The sequence below is a fragment of the Schistocerca serialis genome, chromosome 2 (genome assembly GCF_023864345.2).
Source record: "Schistocerca serialis cubense isolate TAMUIC-IGC-003099 chromosome 2, iqSchSeri2.2, whole genome shotgun sequence".
Classification (NCBI taxonomy): Eukaryota; Metazoa; Arthropoda; class Insecta; order Orthoptera; family Acrididae; genus Schistocerca; species Schistocerca serialis.
In genome coordinates, this window is record NC_064639.1 from 664,395,798 (window position 1) to 664,419,113 (window position 23,316).

General features: G+C 45.6%; 1 protein-coding gene across 3 annotated transcripts in view; it reads left to right on the forward strand.

Annotated features, from left to right (window-relative positions):
• Window positions 1-633: 633 nt before the first annotated feature.
• The window catches only part of LOC126457749 (arf-GAP domain and FG repeat-containing protein 1), a 120,442-nt gene continuing 97,759 nt past the window's right edge, over window positions 634-23,316 (forward strand). Inside the window, exons 1-3 of one of the 3 annotated variants that reach the window (XM_050094296.1) lie at window positions 634-757; window positions 845-1,067; window positions 9,580-9,673. In XM_050094296.1, the coding sequence (XP_049950253.1) occupies window positions 904-1,067; window positions 9,580-9,673 (258 nt within the window). In that variant the 5' untranslated portion in view covers window positions 634-757; window positions 845-903. Of the gene's footprint in view, window positions 1,068-9,579; window positions 9,674-23,316 lie in introns of all 3 variants that reach the window. The other 2 variants (XM_050094297.1, XM_050094298.1) reach the window with 2 other exon arrangements.

Consider the following 23,316-nt stretch of genomic DNA (forward strand, 5'->3'; position numbering starts at 1 on the left):
CATGACAATGCTGGAAATAAATCGACTCGATTGTTTGCAGACATTCACTAGTGTAGCCTGGGTCCAGGCAAAAAAAAAAAAAAAAAAAAAAGATTTTTTTGGGGCGTTGTCATAGGTTTCATAAGTGTAAGCCTTGCTTTTGCTAATTTTTCGTACCTGTGTGGGATTTTTTTCAGAATAACGAAAATAGCGAATCAGTTTCAAAATATGCGCGCACAGCGACGGTGTAATTCTCTCTAAAGGATCTTCGTTTTCAGAAACATAAAAGTTCTGAATTTCCACTACTCGTTTGGCAACTTGTGGGCGTCCTTTCACGCATTTAATGCTTATTTTCAATTAATATTATTGATAAAATATCGAGATGCAAGGAAGATGCATAAGTAGACCCACAGGGAGACAAGACATAGTCAGGCAATATCATTTGTTCACATTTTCAAGTTATTTCAAAAACACGCCTAACACTCGTCTAACATCAGTCGTAGCTCAGTTTCTGATTACTTGGTGAAAGTTAAAACAAAATACTCAGCCTTAAAACGATAATGACAGAAAATGAGCAGTTCTTCCAATGCTTTCACGCACCACACGAATCTACAAAGAATTTAACTTAATATCTTTATTTTTGCTTAAACAACATAGGTAACTGGCTTTCATTGTGCCTCGAATATTGGCTGTGTACTGGAATGTGGGTAGTACCTCGAGTTGGGCGGCTGACAGCGGCGATTTGAGTAATACATATGAGGCAAAAAAGTCTATTGATGTAACTATAACGTGTTAAGCGTTTTACTGTCTAACCGACGACAGGGCACAGTTCCACGACCTTTGCCCCTGAATATCTGTGTTGCAGCCCATCAAATCGTTGTAGTTGAGAGACGTGCGCTGGTGAATAAAGAAGAGAAATGCAACATGGCCTCCGCACGGAAGAAGCAAGATGAGAAGCATTTAAAAATATTACGGGAATTAGTGTCGTTACCAGCAAACAAAGAGTGTTTTGATTGTCATCAGAGAGGGCCGACTTACGTGAACATGACAATTGGATCATTTGTTTGCACATCATGCTCGGGGATGCTGTAAGTGTATAACTGCTATCACTTAATTGTTAAAAGACTTCATTATACAGCAAATGCACCACTGACAGCGGGTTCTGACAGCCTGTTTGTAACATTGCTGTTGCCTCTCATCGTGGTGCGGTTGCATTTTAACGACATATGAATATTTCATTATTAGTGCTGAATTATTTTTTTGCATGTGCTAGTGCGAAAAAGGGGCGAACGTAATCTAAACGCTTATCAGAAAAACAATCTTTTGCGGGATGGAACAGTAGCCCCCATTCCGCTGTGAATTACTGGGTGTTTACAAGGCTGTTTCATTACATGGCTACTTCACTTTTTGTTATACTGTCATTCTCGCCGACTAAAAAAACAAATAGCTCTCTCTTAAATCAAGAATTCTGATCTCAAAAGCGTTGAAATTTTATTTTGTACTTTGTTTACGCAAACTTACCCTGTTTTACGACGTACCTATTAATGTTACCAAACTATTAATTCAGAGTTAGTTATCATCCTTGTTGTCGGTCCTCTCCAGAAGCCGATTAAGTAGCGCTGTTATTTATATAAACATTGGCATTAAGAGAACTGGATTTTAGTGTTGGCAGCACATAAGAATATGACACATTGATGCACCACAAAACATGGAGGCATAAAGTTGGAAATAGTTATGGGACACCTTACTGGTTTTATTACTAAAGAACAGCAACGTATGAAATCTGTTTGGTAAACACACTGTCACATTGTGTTAGGTATAACTGTTCTTTCATGTACTGTTACATATACTTGTTTTCTATTAACACCAGTCCATTGTATTAAAAAACTGATGACGTACTCTTAGGGATATACCGCAATCCCCTATGTATCAGTCACACAGGAAGATGTGTTCAAGGGCAAGTTTCCATATTCATACTTCAGGAAAACTGGTATCAGGTAAGAGAATCCAAATAGCCCATGTGATGTGATAAACACTTAGGTATATGTCCATAGGTGGCAGTAAACATTTTGGCTCTGAAGGTATGTACTAGCTAACAATTGTGCCTCCAATTTATTGGCTTTCTGAATTTAATGTTCCTTTGACCTGAGCTGATACGGTCTTACTATGCTGGTTCTGTGGAATCCGTGAAAGCGAGGGAAAAAGTACAGCAGTTATATACTCTGAGGGTATGGACCTCTGCTGTGTGGTTTAGTGAAGGAGTACTCTGGGGTAAAATAGTCAAGAATAGTTCTCCATTCATATTTGGGCAGGGATCAGTAGTGGTTATTGCCAGAATAAAAAGTAGATCTGATAATCTGATGTTCTACAGGTCAGAGCATGAACTGTTAGATACATTAATAATACTGGTAGGCTAGACAAACTAAAAAGAGAGATGAATAGATTGGAGTTGGATAAAATGGTAACAAGTGAAATGCATTGGCAGGAAGAATGGGCCTTATGATAAGGAGAATATAGGGTGGTCAAAAGAAAATTGGGTAGTGCAGAAGTTGGTCTAATAATGACCAAGAAAAAGGAATGGGTGTGAACAATATTATCAATATATTACCTTAGCCTAGATAGATATGATGCCACAATATACCACAGATGGAGAGGACTGAAAGGGGGAAACTACCTGGCATACTTTTTGAACAGCCCACAATTTATTAATTGAAGACACTTTGTTTAAGAACAGTGAAGGAAGTTGAATACATGGAAGAGACTGGGGCACATTGGAAGGTTTCAAATGGGTTATATAATAGTGAAACAAATTTAGAAATATTTTCAAGAGTCTTTTCCCTCTGTGTATCGTTATCCCTTTCCCTTGAGTGGACTGTGCTGTTTGTGTTGGTTCTGCCTTAATTTCTGCCATCCTAGATCATGGGGCCAATGACCTTACTGTTTGGTCCCCTCACCTGAATCAACCAAGCAACCATTTCCAAAAGCGGACATAGATTCATATCGTAATTTATCGAATATGGGATGCGAACTAAAGTTGAAGAAGAAGAAGAAGAGGGGGGGGGGGGGCAGGTGGAGGAGGGGTAAGAAAGTAAGGAATAGTGATTTTTTGAGAGTTTCAGATGAAACGTTAGTCAATGACTAATGCATTACTAAAGCTTGGAGCTGGGTCACAGCCCAAGCCATCAAGAACTGTTTCCGTCATGCTGCTGAAACTAAAGACATGTTCAGTGACACAGATGATCTGCCATCGTGTGCATCTTTGCCAGAAATCAACTGTGAAATTCTCAATCAGCGCGACTATGAAATGTATGCAACAGTAGATGATGAGTTTGTTACATCCAAAGTGCAAACTCGAGACGAAATTGCTTGAGCTTGTTACATCCAAAGTGAAAACTGGAGACATTGTAAATGAAGTGAAGAATAGGGGTCATAGTGCCGTGAGTGAGTGAGTGAGTGAGGGAGGTGAAGAAGAAGAAGAGGGGGGAGGGGAGGAGGAGGAGGAGAGTATGTCCTTACCGTGAGTGATACATTAGAAGCCAGGAATATGTTCTATGAAGCTGGGGAGGAAGCAGTGAAATTGCAAATGAAATAATGAATATGGAATGTAATTTAGCAAGTGTGTATTGGGCAGATAAACAGCAGAGTAAAATGATTGATGATTTCATTCCTGAGTAAAGAAGTTTGGTGAGTATTAGACACACTGCTGTATATACTGTATCCATGTAAGTTGAATAGTGAAAACTGTATGAAAATAAAAAAAGGCTAAATAAATTTGTCCTGTTTCATTTGCCACCACAAAACACTGAAAGTAACGAATATTTGTCACAGCAATGATCCTTTATAACAAAATAATTTTGAAGGTCCTTTGAATGTTGTTATAACCAGGTTCCACTGTATGTTTAAACTGCAGTGTAGTGAATTGTAGGGACAACTGAAAAATTTTTGCCACATCAGGATCAAACCTGGATTTTCTGCGTTTTGCAAACAGTCGTCTTAACTGTTAGGCTATCTGAGTGCAGCTCCATTTCTGACTCAGACCTACAATCAGTGATATTTCCGCCATTGATTTCTGAACACTACTACTTGCAGTTCTTGCATGGAATGTGTGGGATCAGTGCCACTGTGGGAAACTGCGTCCATCATGAACTGTGTCTTACTGTGCCGCAAGAGATACGTATGAAATAAATTATATGCACTGAAATGAAATGAATGATTTGCTGGGAATTAAATCGATGAAAGTGCAATAATGTGAAATGGTGTTGTTGGTGACGATGAAAGTTTGAGTCAGGGTTGTAGGTGTGGTCAAGTATGGTAATGATTTGGCAGTTGCTCCTGATATGCAGGAAATCCAGATTCTAGTCTCGGTCTGGCACAAATTTTCAGTTGTCACAGCATATTTATGTAATAAGGCATGGTTCCCAAAGGCTAAACCATCTGCCATCTGTTTACAAAAAAGTGGAACATCTGGTAGAAGCCAACATGTAGCTAGATAAAGTTGGTTTCTGGAGAAATGTAAGAACATGCAAGACGTTACAAACGCTGTGATTAATTTTAGAAGATATTTTTAACATATCTGTCACTAGAAAAAGTTTTTGACAAAGTTAATAGAATTTATGAAATTCTGAAGGTATCTGATAATATACAGGGTACAAAAGGCTAACTGCAGCTGGTACAAATACCATATTGCAATTGTATTATGGAAATGAGATATGATTCAGAGAAGGCAACAATATTATGAAATGGAAAGTTGCTACTCACCATGTAGTCGAGATGCTGAGTCGCACATAGGCACAACAAAAAGACTGTCACAAATTTTTTGTTGTTGTGCCTATCTGCAAATCAGCATCTCTGCTATACTTGCTTCAATGGCAGGGAGAGAAGGTGTCGTTCTGATGGGTGCAGGGCATGTGGGGTGGGAAATGAACAGGCAGATCGGGGTGCCAAGGAGGCCTGCAGAGAACAGAATGTGGCACAGTGTCCTATTCCCATACAGGCTCTCATTTATGTACTACATAGGAAGTTTGCACAATTGCGGGATGAGGAATGGATGGCTGACAGTAACAGACAAGAAGCTGCCGTTGTTGAATTCAACTATCCACTTGTGGCATTCCTCCTGCCGGTTCGCTCAAGTGGGATGAAGTGAACCTCACCCGTTTTCAAATTGGGCACTACCCTCTTAATACAGCTTTTTACTACAGCAAGAGGACCCCCCCCCCCCCCTCCCCCAATTTTGTGATGCTTGTGATGTGCATATCCCTGTGCGCCATATGTTTCTACTGTGATGCAAGGGCTGGAGCCAATGTTGGTTGAGATACGCCCTCTATTTGTATTTTAGCTGATGATGAGATGAGTGTGACTAAAGTTTTAAAATTTTCTGATGTGTCTGCACTCTGGCCTAAGCTTTTAGGCTTGAGGTTTTAGTGTGTTGCAGGGTGGCTGGCCTAACCTCTTTTTTTTTTTTTTTTTTTTTTATTTATTATTCTTGCAATCAGCCACATCCATATGCTGCTTTGTTTTACCTCCTCCTACCACTTTCTTCCCCCCCATGAACCATGGACCTTGACGTTGGTGGGGAGGCTTGCATGCCTCAGCGATACAGATAGCCGTACCGTAGGTGCAACCTCAACGGAGGGGTATCTGTTGAGAGGCCAGACAAACGTGTGGTTCCTGAAGAGGGGCAGCAGCCTTTTCAGTAGTTGCAAGGGCAACAGTCTGGATGATTGACTGATCTGGCCTTGTAACAATAACCAAAGCGGCCTTGCTGTGCTGGTACTGCGAACGGCTGAAAGCAAGGGGAAACTACAGCCGTAATTTTTCCCGAGGGCATGCAGCTTTACTGTATGATTACATGATGATGGCGTCCTCTTGGGTAAAATATTCCGGAGGTAAAATAGTGCCCCATTCGGATCTCCGGGCGGGGACTACTCAAGAGGATGTCGTTATCAGGAGAAAGAAAACTGGCGTTCTACGGATCGGAGCGTGGAATGTCAGATCCCTTAATGGGGCAGGTAGGTTAGAAAATTTAAAAAGGGAAATGGATAGGTTGAAGTTAGATATAGTGGGAATTAGTGAAGTTCGGTGGCAGGAGGAACAAGACTTCTGGTCAGGTGACTACAGGGTTATAAACACAAAATCAAATAGGGGTAATGCAGGAGTTGGTTTAATAATGAATAGGAAAATAGGAATGCGGGTAAGCTACTACAAACAGCATAGTGAACGCATTATTGTGGCCAAGATAGATACGAAGCCCACACCTACTACAGTAGTACAAGTTTATATGCCAACTAGCTCTGCAGATGACGGAGAAATTGAAGAAATGTATGATGAAATAAAAGAAATTATTCAGATTGTGAAGGGAGACGAAAATTTAATAGTCATGGGTGACTGGAATTCGAGTGTAGGAAAAGGGAGAGAAGGAAACATAGTAGGTGAATATGGATTGGGGGACAGAAATGAAAGAGGAAGCCGCCTGGTAGAATTTTGCACAGAGCACAACATAATCATAACTAACACTTGGTTTAAGAATCATGAAAGAAGGTTGTATACATGGAAGAACCCTGGAGATACTAAAAGGTATCAGACAGATTATATAACGGTAAGACAGGGATTTAGGAACCAGGTTTAAAATTGTAAGACATTTCCAGGGGCAGATGTGGATTCTGACCACAATCTATTGGTTATGACCTGTAAATTAAAACTGAAGAAACTGCAAAAAGGTGGGAATTTAAGGAGATGGGACCTGGATAAACTAAAAGAACCAGAGGTTGTACAGAGATTCAGGGAGAGCATAAGGGAGCAATTGACAGGAATGGGGGAAATAAATACAGTAGAAGAAGAATGGGTAGCTTTGAGGGATGAAGTAGTGAAGGCAGCAGAGGATCAAGTAGGTAAAAAGACGAGGGCTAGTAGAAATCCTTGGGTGACAGAAGAAATATTGAATTTAATTGATGAAAGGAGAAAATATAAAAATGCAGTAAGTGAAACAGGCAAAAAGGAATACAAACGTCTCAAAAATGAGATTGACAGGAAGTGCAAAATGGCTAAGCAGGGATGGCTAGAGGACAAATGTAAGGATGTAGAGGCCTATCTCACTAGGGGTAAGATAGATACCGCCTACAGGAAAATTAAAGAGATCTTTGAAGATAAGAGAACGACTTGCATGAATATCAAGAGTTCAGATGGAAACCCACTTCTAAGCAAAGAAGGGAAAGCAGAAAGGTGGAAGGAGTATATAGAGGGTCTATACAAGGGCGATGTACTTGAGGAATATTATGGAAATGGAAGAGGATGTAGATGAAGATGAAATGGGAGATATGATACTGCGTGAAGAGTTTGACAGAGCACTGAAAGACCTGAGTCGAAACAAGGCCCCCGGAGTAGACAATATTCCATTGGAACTACTGACGGCCGTGGGAAAGCCAGTCCTGACAAAACTCTTCCATCTGGTGAGCAAGATGTATGAAACAGGCGAAGTACCCTCAGACTTCAAGAAGAATATAATAATTCCAATCCCAAAGAAAGCAGGTGTTGACAGATGTGAAAATTACCGAACTATCAGTTTAATAAGTCACAGCTGCAAAATACTAACACGAATTCTTTACAGACAAATGGAAAAACTAGTAGAAGCCAACCTCGGGGAAGATCAGTTTGGATTCCGTAGAAACACTGGAACACGTGAGGCAATACTGACCTTACGACTTATCGTAGAAGAAAGATTAAGGAAAGGCAAACCTACGTTTCTAGCCTTTGTAGACTTGGAGAAAGCTTTTGACAATGTTGACTGGAATACTCTCTTTCAAATTCTAAAGGTGGCAGGGGTAAAATACAAGGAGCGAAAAGCTATTTACAATTTGTACAGAAACCAGATGGCAGTTATAAGAGTCGAGGGACATATAAGGGAAGCAGTGGTTGGGAAGGGAGTAAGACAGGGTTGTGCCTCTCCCCGATGTTGTTCAATCTGTATATTGAGCAAGCAGTAAAGGAAACAAAAGAAAAATTTGGAGTAGGTATTAAAATCCATGGAGAAGAAATAAAAACTTTGAGGTTCGCCGATGACATTGTAATTCTGTCAGAGACAGCAAAGGACTTGGAAGAGCAGTTGAATGGAATGGACAGTGTCTTGAAAGGAGGATATAAGATGAACATCAACAAAAGCAAAACAAGGATAATGGAATGTAGTCTAATTAAGTCGGGTGATGCTGAGGGAATTAGATTAGGAAATGAGGCACTTAAAGTAGTAAAGGAGATTTGCTATTTGGGGAGCAAAGTAACTGATGATGGTCGAAGTAGAGAGGATATAAAATGTAGGCTGGCAATGGCAAGGAAAGCGTTTCTGAAGAAGAGAAATTTGTTAACATCCAGTATTGATTTAAGTGTCAGGAAGTCATTTCTGAAAGTATTTGTATGGAGTGTAGCCATGTATGGAAGTGAAACATGGACGATAAATAGTTTGGACAAGAAGAGAATAGAAGCTTTCGAAATGTGGTGCTACAGAAGAATGCTGAAGATTAGATGGGTAGATCACATAACTAATGAGGAAGTATTGAATAGGATTGGGGAGAAGAGAAGTTTGTGGCACAACTTGACCAGAAGAAGGGATCGGTTGGTAGGACATGTTCTGAGGCATCAAGGGATCACCAATTTAGTATTGGAGGGCAGCATGGAGGGTAAAAATCGTAGAGGGAAACCAAGAGATGAATACACTAAGCAGATTCAGAAGGATGTAGGTTGCAGTAGGTACTGGGAGATGAAGAAGCTTGCGCAGGATAGAGTAGCATGGAGAGCTGCATCAAACCAGTATCAGGACTGAAGACCACAACAACAACAACCACTTTCTTCCTGTTTAGTTGATGTTTTAATATTGGTGTTTCATGCTTCAGTTTGTGGACACACCTATATATTTTCCCACATTTTGTTACTTTCAGTTTCTGTGCTGTTGTATACTCCTGTTAAATGTATTCTCTTGTCTCAAACTGTTTTCGCGTGTGTGCTGAAGACCTCGATGTGCACCCATCTCAAGATATCCATCCATCCCCCCTCCTCTCTCTCTCTCTCTCTCTCTCTCTCTCTCTCTCTCTCTCTCTCTCTCTCTCTCTCTCTCTCTCTCTCTCCCCCCCCCCCCCTCTCTCCCCCTCCCTCCCTTCCCCCCACCACCACCCCCACCACCACCCCTCTGTGTCTGTCGGGCTGGCTGGCTGGCTGTGTGTGTGTGTGTGTGTGTGTGTGTGTGTGTGTGTGTGAACAGGCCATCACACACAAAACATCATGTTCCATAATAGGTTGTAGAGACAAAATTAGCCCTACAGTAATCCTGAGATTTTGATCAATCCTCCACCCTACCCCCCCCCCCCCCTCCCTGGATTTGATTATGCATATGATGTATCTGAATGTCTTTGTGCTTAATACATGCCTATCTTAAATAATTGTGGCAATATAAAACTTCTGCATGTGTGGTCTGTATAATATTGTTCCAGCACTGTTATATATCAGAAAACAATGAATATTGTTGCTTGCTGTCTTCTTTAACATTAATTTGAAATAAATATTTTCATTAATATTTCTGCAATTATCAGCTTATTTATTACAATTTACTGCTCACAGCCGCGGACTGACACCACCTCACAGGGTAAAATCAATATCCATGGCCAGTTTTACGCCTGAGGAAATTGATATGGTGAAATCGAGAGGAAATGAGGTAACAAAATATGGTTCATATTTGCCTTTTTTATAACTCATTGTGAGCTAACTAGTGTGTTTATATTCAGTAAGTTATTTTCTCTTTGTAACGCGAGCGCGCGCGGGCGCGCGCGGGCGCGCGCGCGCGCGCGCGCGCGCGCGCGCGCGCCCACACACACACACACACACACACACACACACACACAGTATTAGTCACAGCTAATGAATCCTGTTTCCTGATTAAAAGTCTGCTGAGGCACACACCTTTAACCAGTCAGTAAAATTCAGCATAGGGAATACTTTTCCAAAGGAAGAGATTTTGCTCCAGTAATAATTCTGATTCTCTTGAAAAGCCAGTCTATCTGTTCTACACATTATGATTCTGCAGACACACTGCAACTTGAAATGAGTCGAAGACAATTTGTGGTAGGTGGAAGCTATGAATTAACAGTGTACGAGGTGTGGCCGAGTGACTTAAGAGCATTGCTTTCAAACTAATGTTAGAGATTCGGTTTCCAAATTTTTGATAATGTGCTTCCAGTAATCAGTGTGACAGAGATCAAACGTACTGATGGAACATGCTTTGAAAATATGGTGCTCTGCATGAACAGTAACTGACAACATTTGTTGCTATCACATACAGGTTCATTATTTATAGATAACATGTGCAATGTGCCATCATTGGGTCCTTATTCATTGCATGAACAGCATCAGAAATGCACTAATTGTCAAAAACAAAGTCACTTACCCATTTATCCTGAATGGTTTTCAAAAGAGAGTGAATGTTTCAGAATGACGTATGTTCTCCATGAATGTGTATTATGACCTGATATGCATGTGGGCTTAAGTCTTCAGAGGTTATTCTGTGGTAAATGCTACCATTCATAATGAAAAACTGTAAAAGTTCATCGAAAGTCTGCGATGCAACAAGATCATAGCATCCCTCCAGGGGATCCACAACTCTTTTGTGGATACGTGTGTAGCGAGCACGGGACCCCGAGCTAATGTGGCCTTCCTTCCTTTCCGGGCTACATACCTTCCCTTCCCGTATCCTTCCCCATCCCCCATCTTCGCCCCCCCCCCCCCCCTCACCTCTGGCTCTTTCCTTCCCTTTCTCCCCCTCTGGGGAGTATGGTTTGTGCCTACGTCCGGAGACGGACGCTTGTAAATGTACCGCACTCTTCGCCTTCCTTGCTTGTATGTCTTCATCTTTCTTCGTCCTTCTCTATTCCTTACCTCTTCTCTTTACCTCTTCTCTTTACCCTTTTCTCCGCTGCGGCGTTTGAGACCTCTCTTCTATCCTTTCCCTGTCTCTTTCTTCCTCCCTGTGCGTGTCTGAAGGCCGACCCACGCACTTCCATGCGTAGCCGGTGACGGGGTAACGCGTAATTCCCCGCCCCGGGTAGACAGGTAGGACACGTACGTACCCCCTGGTAAAGGCCAGGCCCAGGGAGGGGTGATTACCCGAGCTGATACCTTCCGAAAGTGCCGATTGGTCCCTCCGTCCGTTTGTCGGGAGGTGTGACCTGAGGTGTGAACAATCACCTAAGGCGGGTGTGCCCTCGGTGAGGGCCCCCACAAGGGAGGAGCGCGCCATCGGAGACGCCGGTAATCATGGGGGATTCTTCCGCAATGGTTTCCTCACCTTCCACTATGTCTGCTCACAAACGTAAGTTCACTGAGTCTCAGCCACAGACGGTTCTTCCATCATTGCCACAGTTCCTTGTTGTTTCTCGGTCTGACGAAGGTCACGACTTTTCCACGGTCAACCCTTTCATTATTCAGAAAGGTGTCGACGCAATTGCGGGTCCTGTAAAGTCTTGTTCCAGATTACGGAATGGCACCCTGTTGTTAGAAACACACAGTGCCCTCCAGGCTCAAAAATTGCTGCCTACTTCTCTGCTCCACACCTTCCCTGTCCGGGTGGAACCGCACCGTACCTTAAATTCCTCGCATGGAGTCGTTTATACGCGCTCCCTCGATGGATTGTCTGACGAAGAAATTCAGCACTATCTGTCTGACCAAGGCGTCACGGCTGTTCATCGGGTTATGAAAAGGGTTGACTCGAACATCATTCCAACCCGCACTGTCTTCTTGACATTTGACAAAGTTCAACTCCCATCAAAAATCAAAGCAGGCTATGAGATAATTTCCGTTCGCCCTTATGTCCCAAACCCTACGCGTTGCTATCGATGTCAGCGGTTCAACCACACCAGCCAGTCCTGTTCCAATCCGGCCAAATGTGTTACGTGTGGCAGGGATGCCCATGAGGGTGCTTGTACACCTCCATCCCCTCGCTGCATCAACTGTATGGGTGACCACGCTGCTTCCTCTCGAGATTGCCCTGTTTTTAAGGACGAAAAGCTGATCCAGGAAATAAGAGTGAAGGAAAAGGTGTCGACCTTTGCTGCTCGAAAGTTACTCGCCAGTCGACAGCCCACCGTGCCTCAGAAAGGAAAATACAGCACTGTCCTTGCTTCTCCTCGGCCAACAAAGGAGGCGGCCATGCAGACTTGCGACCTCACATTTAGTACCACGGTCGTCAGATCGGCCAGCGCAAAGATCGCCCGTTCAACCTCACCTCTTTCGCCTGCCCACTCTATGGCTCACCCTTCGTCGGGTTCTGCTAAATCTCGAGCCCAAAAGTCAGACGCCAAGTCTTCAAAAAAAGAGCATTCTCGTGAAGAGTTTTTACGTACTGCAACTTCACAACCATCAGTTCCTCAATCATCTAAACATACCTCCAAGAAGGCTACGAAGAAACACAGTTCCTCTCCTTCTCCGCCAAGGCGTGTCCCATCTACAGCACCACCTGGCGGAAATCGCCCTCGGCCATCTTCTGTGTCGCCGAGGCGCACTGTTGGTGGCCGGTCAACTGGCCGATCGTTGGTGGCAGGAGCTGCTCCTGACCAACCTATGGATCAGGATCTTCTGCCTTCGACTGAATGCCATTCCATGCTGTCGGTCGCAAGCTCTGAGCAGTCGTTGAGTTGACAGCACCCTTGGTCACGTTCCTCCATTTTCTGTTCACCCTATGTCCATTATCCACTGGAATATCCGCGGAATTCGCGCCAATCGGGAGGAATTGTCGATCCTCTTACGATCCTACTCGCCGGTCATCTTCTGTCTTCAGGAAACAAAGCTGCGTCCCCCTGACCGCTTTGTTCTCCCTCATTTTCAGTCTGTCCGATATGACCTCCTTTCTGTTGAAGGCACTCCAGCCCATGGAGGACTCATGATTCTGCTCCATGATACTCTCCATTATCACCCCATCCCCTTAAACACTTCCTTCCAAGCTGTCGCCATCCGTCTTTCCCTTTCTGGATACACATTCTCTCTTTGTACGGTATACATTCCATCGTCTACACCAATGGCACGAGCTGATCTCCCTCATCTTCTTGATCAGCTTCCACCCCCGTATTTGCTGGTTGGGGACTTCAATGCCCACCACCCGCTTTGGGGATCTCCACATCCTTGTCCACGTGGCTCACTATTGCTAGACGTCTTCCACCAAGCGGATCTAGTCTGCCTCAACACTGGGGTCCCCACATTTTTGTCTGCCTCCACGGCAAATTTATCCCATTTGGACCTTGCGGTCGGTACTGTTCCGCTAGCTCGGCGCTTCGAATGGTTCGCCCTTGATGATACACACTCGAGTGACCACTTTCCATGTGTTCTTAGACTGCAGCCTCAACTGCCATATATGCGCTCGCGACGCTGGAAGTTTGCCCAAGCCGATTGGACACTTTTTTCGTCTCTAGCGACATTCGATGACCGTCGCTTTCCCAGCGTCGACGATGAGGTCACACATTTTACCGACGTTATTCTCACAGCTGCGGAACGTTCAATACCACGCACCTCCGAATTGCCCCGGCGCCCTCCAGTTCCTTGGTGGAACGAGGCATGCCGTGACGCAATACGTGAGCGGCGACGTGCTCTTCGCATTTTCCGTCACCATCCAACTTTGTCCAACTGTATCCGATATAAGCAGCTCCGTGCGCGATGCCGTCGCGTCATCCGCGATAGCAAGAAGGCAAGCTGGAAATTCTTTACTAGCTCATTTAACAACTTCACTCCCTCCTCGGCAGTTTGGAGTCGGCTTCGACGGTTCTCAGGCGCGCCTAGTTTCTCCCCGGTCTCTGGGCTCACTGTCGCGCATGATACCTTAGTGGACCCCGTCGCAATTTCTCACTCATTGGGTCAGCACTTTGCTGAGATTTCGAGCTCTTCAAATTACCCGCCAGCGTTTCTCCCGAAGAAACGTGCAGCGGAAGTGCGACATCTTGCTTTCTCCTCTCAAAATCGCGAAAGCTACAATACTGTTTTCTCCATGCGCGAACTCCAACATGCACTCTCTTCTTCTCGCTCCTCCGCCCCAGGACCGGATGGTATCCATGTCCAAATGTTGCTGCATTTATCAACCCATAGCCTGCGTTACCTCCTTCGCCTTTATAATCGAATTTGGACCGACAGTACCTTTCCCAGGCGATGGCGGGAAGCTATTGTCGTTCCCGTTCCGAAACCTGGAAAGGACAAACATCTCCCCTCTAGCTATCGCCCCATTTCTCTCACGAGTAGTGTCTGTAAGGTTTTGGAGCGTATGGTGAATTACCGTTTAGCTTGGTGGCTGGAGTCCCGCAGTCTTTTAACACCAGCCCAATGCGGATTCCGAAAGCATCGTTCTGCTGTTGACCATCTTGTTGCTCTCTCCACTTATATCATGAACAATTTTCTCCGGAAACGCCAAACGGTAGCAATATTTTTTGATCTGGAGAGAGCGTACGATACCTGTTGGAGGACAGGCATCCTCCGCACACTGTTCTCTTGGGGCTTTAGAGGCCGGCTGCCCCTTTTTCTTCGCGAATTTATGGCAGAGCGCACATTTAGGGTGCGGGTGAACACTACTCTCTCCCGTACTTTCTCCCAAGAAAACGGGGTACCCCAGGGCTCCGTGCTGAGTGTTGTACTGTTTGCCATCGCCATTAATCCAATTATGGATTGTCTCCTTCCTGATGTCTCGGGCTCCCTCTTTGTGGACGATTTTGCGATCTACTACAGCTCTCAACGGACCAGCCTTCTTGAAAGACGTCTTCAAGGATGTCTCGATCGCCTCCACTCGTAGAGCATCGAAACCGGCTTCCGTTTCTCACCCAGTAAGACCGTTTGTGTTAATTTTTGGCGACGTAAGGAGTTTCTTCCGCCCTCCTTACATCTAGGCCCTGTCAACCTTCCGTTTTCCGACGTCGCTAAATTCTTGGGTCTTGTGTTTGACAGAAAACTGTGCTGGTCCTCCCACGTTTCCTATCTTTCGGCTCGCTGTCTGCGTTCCCTTAACACCCTCCGTGTCCTGAATGGTACCTCTTGGGGAGCGGACCGAGTGGTCCTTCTCCGCCTCTATCGCGCCTTAGTGCGCTCGAAATTGGATTATGGAAGCATAGTCTACTCCTCTGCTCGGCCGTCTATTCTTCGGCGACTCGACTCTATCCACCACCGTGGATTACGTTTAGTGTCTGGAGCTTTTTACACCAGCCCTGTGGAAAGCCTTTATGCTGAGACTGCTGAACCTCCGCTGTCCAATCGGCGGGCAGTCCTTCTGAGTCGTTATGCTAGCCATCTGTCTTCCATGCCTGCTAATCCAGCCCATAACCTTTTTTTCGACGCCTCCTTTGATGTCGGGTATTCAGGCCGCTCCTCCTCCCTACTACCCCCGGGAGTCCGCTTCCGTCAACTGCTCCATTCTCTTTTCTTCCGCTTTCCTAAAACCTTCTTGACAACTTGGGGTACAGCACCGCCTTGGCACCGTCCCCGGATCGACTTGCTCAGAGACCTATGTCAATTTCCCAAGGATGGTACCCCTACACTTGTTTACCGTCGGGCATTTGCTGCTCTATGTGCACAAATGACGGAAGCCACATTTATTTACACCGATGGCTCGAAAACATCGTTAGGTGTAGGGAGTGCCTATATTGTTGGCGACACCCCAAATCACTTTCGGCTTCCCGACCAGTGTTCGGTTTATACTGCGGAGCTTTACGCTGTTCTCCAGGCTGTCCACTACATCCGCCGCCATCAGCGGATACAGTACGTAATCTGCTCAGATTCTCTCAGCTCTCTCCTAAGTCTCCAAGCTCTTTACCCTGTGCACCCTCTGGTCCATCGGATTCAGGACTGTCTGCGCTTGCTCCACCTGGGGGGCGTCTCAGTGGCGTTCCTCTGGCTCCCGGGACACGCTGGTATCTGTGGAAATGAGGCGGCCGATATAGCGGCCAAGGCTGCAGTCTCTCTTCCTCGGCCAGCTCTTCAGTCTCTTCCGTTTACCGATCTACGGAGCGGTTTATGTCGCCAAGTCACTCATTTATGGCATGCGCATTGGTCAACACTTCCCCACAATAAATTGCGGGAAGTGAAAGCCCTTCCTTGCGCTTGGACCTCTTCCTCCCGAACGCGTCGTCGGGAGGAGGTAATTTTAGCTCGACTCCGGATAGGGCACTGTCTTTTTAGTCATCGACATCTTTTAAGCGGTGATCCTCCCCCACTCTGTCCCCACTGCTCTCAGCTGTGGACGGTCAGACACCTTTTAATTGAATGCCCCTATTTTAATCCGTTACGCTCCCGTCTACAGCTATCGCCTGATCTATCGTCGATTTTAGCAGATGACACGCGCTCAGCTGACCGCGTTCTACAGTTTATTAGTGACAGTGAAATGACGTCAGTCATTTGAAGCTTTTTTTTGGGGGACAACCAACCCCTTTCTATAGTGGACTTTTAAGCATTCCTTCTGCCTTTAGTTTCTCAAATTTTCTGACTTTGTTTCCATTGCTGCTGATTTTAAATTTCGTTTTTTTCCTGTTTTCTATGTCACGGGCTGGGCGCTAATGACCATAGAAGTTTTGCGCCCTAAAAAAAAAAAAAGAAAAAAAGAAAGAAAGATCATGGCATACATGTCTTTCAGACATATCCACAGTGTGCTAAGTGGACTGAAACATGAGCTCACGACTGGCCATTCCATAACCTGATATATTCAGTCTTTACACAATATCCCTTGTGATGCCGAGGCTTTATTGTAAACTAGACTGAATTCAGGGTCAACATCATTCAAATGTTGCAGTACTCACAGATCTCATTGTTGTTCATATTGGACTTGGCAGTTCCTTGTACTCTTGCATGGTAAGGAGTACAAAGATGGCTTGACATCCAAGCCGTCTTTTGCCATCCTGATGCTCATATCAAAGGTTATATTTGAAATCTCTCCTTTGTGGCTAACTCAGTGATCCCTCTGTCCTCCTTGTACGTTTGTTGTACCAGATCCGTGAGCTTTTTTAAATTTTTCCCATTTGATTATTACACGATCCACAAGTGTCTCCAGTATTGTGTGTAACCACTATGTAATTGCTAGTAACAAAATTTTCTTCTATCGGGGGCTAATATAAATTTAGATTCTAGGACTTCCATTTCTACAAAGTGCTTAAGCCTTCTGTTGTTTCTGTGGTAGGTAGGCATAATCAGTAATAATGTGTGAATTTAGTGCCAGTCCTTCCTGAAGTACTGGTAATTCTTATTCCATGGCATATCTGCATGTTCTAGCTTGCAGCTCCTCTCTCGTAATAGTTTGAAAAGAGCTGAATTTTTCATGGTTATGCTTGTGATTTTGTATTAAATATTTGATGAGTTCTAATCAAAATATCCCATGGTCATACTAAGCTGTGGTGGCCACAACATTATTTTTTACAAATGCCGTTTCCTTAAATCTCTCCAGCTACACTTTGTTTCTTTCTATTTACCCTCAACAACATTAACACGGGTTTCCAATTCTCTCTGTCTTTCGTCACATGTGTGTGCCCTCTCAGCCTCAAAATAGACTTCCACTAGTTCTTGCTATACCTTACCGTGTGTCCTTAGTCTTTCACAGTGACATGCTTTAGTAATATTCTTGGTTTTCAAGCCACATCACTTAAAATCAGGAGTTAAAACCACTTACTGCGGGGACTGGCACTGTGTTGCATTTATGTAGGATGTAATGGCAGCATCCTCCCCAGGGGGCTCATGTTTCTTTTGAGAGTTCGTGCATGACACTCGTGTGACCCTGAGCTATTGCAGCCTAGTCTTCATTCGTAGGCTGTAATTCCTTCCCTGTGCCCCGTCCTCCCTGTCCTTGCTCCTCCCCCTCTGCCCCCTCCTTCCTCCCTCTGTGTTCTTACTTACATTGACCTGTCTGTCCTGCTGGTTTCCTGTATTCCATGCAGTTTTGTGCCCTTTGCCTTTTTTTGTCATCCTTCCTTTTTAGTGTTTTTGGTCCCTCTTTGAAGTTTGACCTTCACTTCTAAATTTCTCTCCGTATTGTGAGCCATTTGGGGAGTCTACGGTGTGGATTCCTCTCTCCCCTTCCATCCCCTCTTCCTTCCCTGCTGTAGCCCCTCCGCCACGCTGTCACCAGCATATGTAGCCTATCCATGTCGTGAGACTGTTACGTATCCATCTAGCGGAGCCCTCGACAACACAGAGATTACATTTCTGATACCACTCTCATACGGCTGTCTTTTAAAGTGGTAATGAATCATTGAATGCTGCTTTTTATGATCCTGCGAACTTCCCTTTACTGGCTACACCTTGAAAGGAAGGCCCGGCTAGCCGTCTTGGGGTGAAACACTTTCCCTGCTACCTGGTCCGTACTAGGATGAATGGGGACACGTTCACCATCGCAAAACCATTATTTTTTGTGGAAAATATTGAAGAAAAGTTCTGTGAAGTGGAGTGTCTCAGTAAGATGTGGTCAGGTTGCCTGTTCACCAACTGCCACCCAGTTTGCAGCTCTATGTTCTTGTGATCGTCTTGGCAACATCAGTGTCCATTAAACCTGACCAGTCTTTGAATATGGCCCAGGGAATCATTTTTCATAGGTACCTCATCCTTCAAACTGATGAGGAGGAACTCCAGGCCAGTCTCGATCCGTTTCTCAGGACGTGTGATCCGAAGTGTGGCCCCCACTAGGAAGGAGCATGCCATCAGAGATGCCAGTAATCATGGGGGATACTTTCACAATGGTTTTTTCTACCCCTACAACTTCTGCCCACAAGAGAAAGCTAGATGAGTCATAGCCACAGAAAATTCTTCCATCAGTGCCAAAGCTCCTATTTGTTTCTTGGTCTGACAAAGTTCAAGACATTTCAACAGTAAACCCTTTCATTACTCAGAACTGCAGGTTCTGTAAAGTCTTGTTCCCAGTTACGAAATGACACCTTGTTAGAAACAGACAGTGACCTCCAGGCACAAAAATTGCTTCAAATTACACTGCTGCGCACCTTCCCTGTCCGGGTGGGGCACACCATACTTTAAACTCATCATGCGAGGTGGTTTGTACAAGAGCACTTGACGGATTATCAAATGACATTTCAAAATTACCTGCCTGATCAGGGAGTACATCAAGTAATGAAAAGGATTGAAAAGGAACTGGTACCGACCCGCATCCTCTTCTTGCTGTTTGACAGAGTTCAACTTCCATCGCATATTAAAGTGGAATATGAGAACTTCAGTGTGCTCTTACATCCTCAAACCTAAACGTTGCTGTTAGTGTCAGAGGTTTAATCATACCAGCCAGTCGTATTCCAATACAACCAAATGCGTTAACTGTGGCAAGGATGCCTATGAGGGTGATTTCCACCCCCATCCCCTTGTTGCATCAGCTGTATGGGTGACCATGCTGCTTACTCTAGAGATTGCTGTATTTTTAAAGATTAACTAATTATTCAGGAACTCTGAGTGAAGGAAAAGGTGTCCACCTTTGCTGCTCGTAAGTTATTCGCCAGTAGAAAGCCCACTGTGCTCCCAGTAGGCTAATACAGCACTGTCCTCGCCTCGCCTCTCCTCTACCTACTAAGGAGGTAGACGGGAGACTTACGATCTCACCTTTAGCGCCACAGTCGTCAGATCGGCCAGCCCAAAGGTCGCTTGTTGAAACTCCCAACTATCACCCGCTCACTCTAAGGGTCAACCTTCATCGGCTCCTGATAAATCACAGGTCCCAAAATCGGACGCACGGACTTCCAAACAAGAACCTACTCGTGAAGAATTTTTACGTACCCAGACATGAGAACCATCAACTCCTTCATCTCAACGTCCTGCTTCCGAGAAGGCTCATAAGAAAAACAGTTCCTATCCTTCTCCACCATGGTGTCTCTCTTCTCGACCCAGCGGTAGCCGCTCTCAGCTGTCTTCCGTGCCGCCAAGACACACCACTGGTGGCTGATCAACTAGCCAATAACTGGTGGCAGGAGCTGCCCCTGAACAACCAATGGATCAGGATCTTCTGCCTCTGGCCGAATGCTATTACTTGCCATTGGCCACCGGCTCTCAGCAGTAACTGAGGTGATGGCAACTGTGGTGAGATTCTTTCTTTTTCATCCACCCTCTGTCAATTATCCGTTGCAGTATCTGTGGAATTTGCCCCAATCAGGATGAACTGTCGATCCTCTTACGATCCTACTCCCCAGTCATCTTCTATCCTCAGGAAACAAAGCTCCATCCCCATGATCACTTTGTCTTCCCTCATTTCCAATGAATTCAGTTGGATCCCCCCCTCTGTTGTTGGTGTTATGGCACACAGGGGGCATACGATTCTTCTCCATGATACTATCCTTTGTCACCCAACCACTTACACAGTTCCTTCCAAGCTGTCACTGTACGTCTTTCCCTTTCTGGATTCACCTTCTCTCTTTATGCCATATACATTCCATCATCCACCCCAACGGCAAAAGCCGATATCTTTCATCTCCGTGGTCAGGTGCAACCCCCCCTGTTTACTGGTTGGGACTTCGGCACCCACCATCCGCTTTGGGGATCTCCGCATCCTTGTCGAAGAGGCTCCCTGTTGATTGACCTTTTCCACCAAACAGATCATGTTTGCCTCAACCCTGGGGAACCTATATTTTTGTCTGCCTCCACATCAACCTACTCTCATTTGGAGTTTTTGGTTTGTCCTGTTTGGCTAGCTCAGCACTTTGAATGGTTTGCTCTATCTGATACACACTTGAGTGACCATTTAAAATGTGCCCTTTGGTTGCAGTCACAACTGCCATGCCCCTGTGGGTCCGGGGATTAGAATAGGCCCAAGGTATTCCTGCCTGTCATAAGAGACAACTAAAAAGAGTCTCTCACATTTCAGCCTTTATGTGATGGTCCCCTGTAAGGTTTGAATTGCATTTTTCAAAATTTTCCCAAAAAGTGAGCCAATTTGGGAAGGGCACCTTACATGGTGCATAGTGTCCATCATGCGCTGAGACCTCTTAAATCCTTCATCGACGTGGATTTGCACTTCCGCTGATTCTCCTGCTCTTGGGCAAGGTCACCCTCCTGGGTGTGTTTTACTTCATCCTCACTGTTTTCTGCACTGTTGACGATGATGGACTTCTTAGCTCATTTGGACCTGATATCCAGCACGGCAGCAAGTTTGTTGTGGTGGGGCTGCCATGCACCCTGTTGGTTGTAGCCCCCTTACCACACAGGGATCTCTCCGCTGACGCCTGCACCATTAACTCCCCACGTATGCCAAAGAGTAGATGCCCATCACCCTGGGGCGTTAGGACTCCTGGCAATGGCCATCCTGCCAGGTGGCCTTTGCTGCGGCTGGGTGGTGCCCATGGGGAGGGCCCCTGGTCGGAGTGGGTGGCGTCAGGGTGGATGACATGCCATGAAGCATCTCTTGCTGGTGGTCAAACACCAGCAGTCTCTAAGCAGTCAAGGTCTAACTGCAATGCTAAGAAATATAACCATAAATCGTCTCTCCCCCCCCTCCACACACACACACACACACACACACACACACACACACACACAACTCTAGCCACACCATGGGAGGAACGTCAGGCCAAGGATGGCAAGGAAGCTTATTCACCCCGGTACCTCATATATACGAGAGTTGATGGGGAATCTTTCTTGTCAGTAAACCTCAGTTTTTTGTGGAGCATTTAGAGGACAAGTTTGGGAAGGTGAAGGGCTTGTCCAAAACGCGGTCAGGGTCGGTCATGATCAAAATAGCGTCCTCTGCCCACACAGGCACTACTAGCCTATGACAAGCTGGGGGATGTTTGTTTCCATCATGCCCCATAAGAGCTTAAATATGGTCCAGGGTATCATATTTCACAGGGACCTTGTTTTGCAGTCTGGCTACGAGCTACATGCCAATTTAGAGCGGCGAGGTGTCCATTTTATCCAGCGTGTCCTTCGGGGTCCAAGGGATAATTAGGTTGCCACCGGTGCCTTCATAATTAGGTTGCCACCGGTGCCTTCATCTTGGCTTCGAGGGTGACACATTACTCAAGAAGGCCAAGGTGATGGCCTACCGCTGTGATTTAAAGCTCTATATCCCTCCTCTAATGCAGTGCTTTAAGTGCTGGAAGTTCGGCCATATGTCATCCCGCTATACTTCCAGCGCACTTGTCAAGATTGCGGACGCCCGTAACATCCCAATACTCCACATGCTCTGCCTCCCATCTGTGTCAACTGCAGAGAGCGCCATTCGCCTTGCTCGCCAGACTGCTGGATTCTCCAGAAAGAAAGGAAAATCATGGAGTACAAGACCCTGGACAGACTGACCTACACTGAGGCTAAGAGAAAATTTGAACGCTCGAATCCTGTACGTATGACATCGTCTTTCGCCACCGCTACAACAGTTCTGGCACGATCAGCCAACCCCGGTCACCTCTCACAGCCGGAAGACTACATCTGTCCCCTTGATTGTGGGGGCATTTCCCTCCCTGTTGCTCCCGCACCCACACCACCTACTTCAGGAGCAACATTCCCCCCCCCCCCCCCCTCCCCAACCATCAGGGACGTCCATCCCCACTTCTAAGCCGGGAGAAGCATAAACTTTCTTTGGCTTCTCTCACTAGGAAGAGGTCCCTTGGGTCCCTCCTTTCCTAGGTTTCTGTTAGTGGGAAAGATGACACCTGCCAGTGGCTGAAGAGCTCAAAAGCAGCTGGTCGGCTGGTCGTAGGGCTTCACGCTCATCCTCAGTCCCGGAGAGACTGAGCCAGTGAACATGTCACAGCCAGGGAAACCCAAGGAGCAGCGAGGGAAATCCAAAGAGAAGACCCCTAAGACCAAGGAATTGAGGTGGCACCCACACCACCACTACCTACAAGCTCTGCACCTGAGGATGGGGTGGAGATTCTGGCATCCGCTGAGGCCCTAGATCTCGTCAGACCCTCGGACACAATGGATATAGACTGCTCAGGCAATAAGTTGGTGGCAGCAGGTGACTGAAGCATAAATTGCCTCATTGAATGTTCCACATGTTCCCAGTCTCATGATGATGTCATCCTCCAGTGGAATTGCAGTGGTTTTTTCCACCGCCTGTTTGAGCTACGGCAACTGTTAAGCTTTACATCTGCTATCTGCATTGCCCTCCAGGAAACCTGGTTCCTGGCAGTGCGGGCCCCTGCCCTATGTGGCTATAAGGGATATTACAGGAACCATAGTGGCTATAATCGAGTGTCAGGTGGAGTTTGCATTTATGTCCTGAACTCGGTCCTTAGTGACACTGTGCCCCTTCAAACACCTCTTGAAGCTATGGCTGTCAGAATAAGGACGACACAGGAAATAACTGTCTGCAATGTATATCTTCCTCCAGATGGTGCAGCACTCCTGGATTTATTAGCTGCACTGATT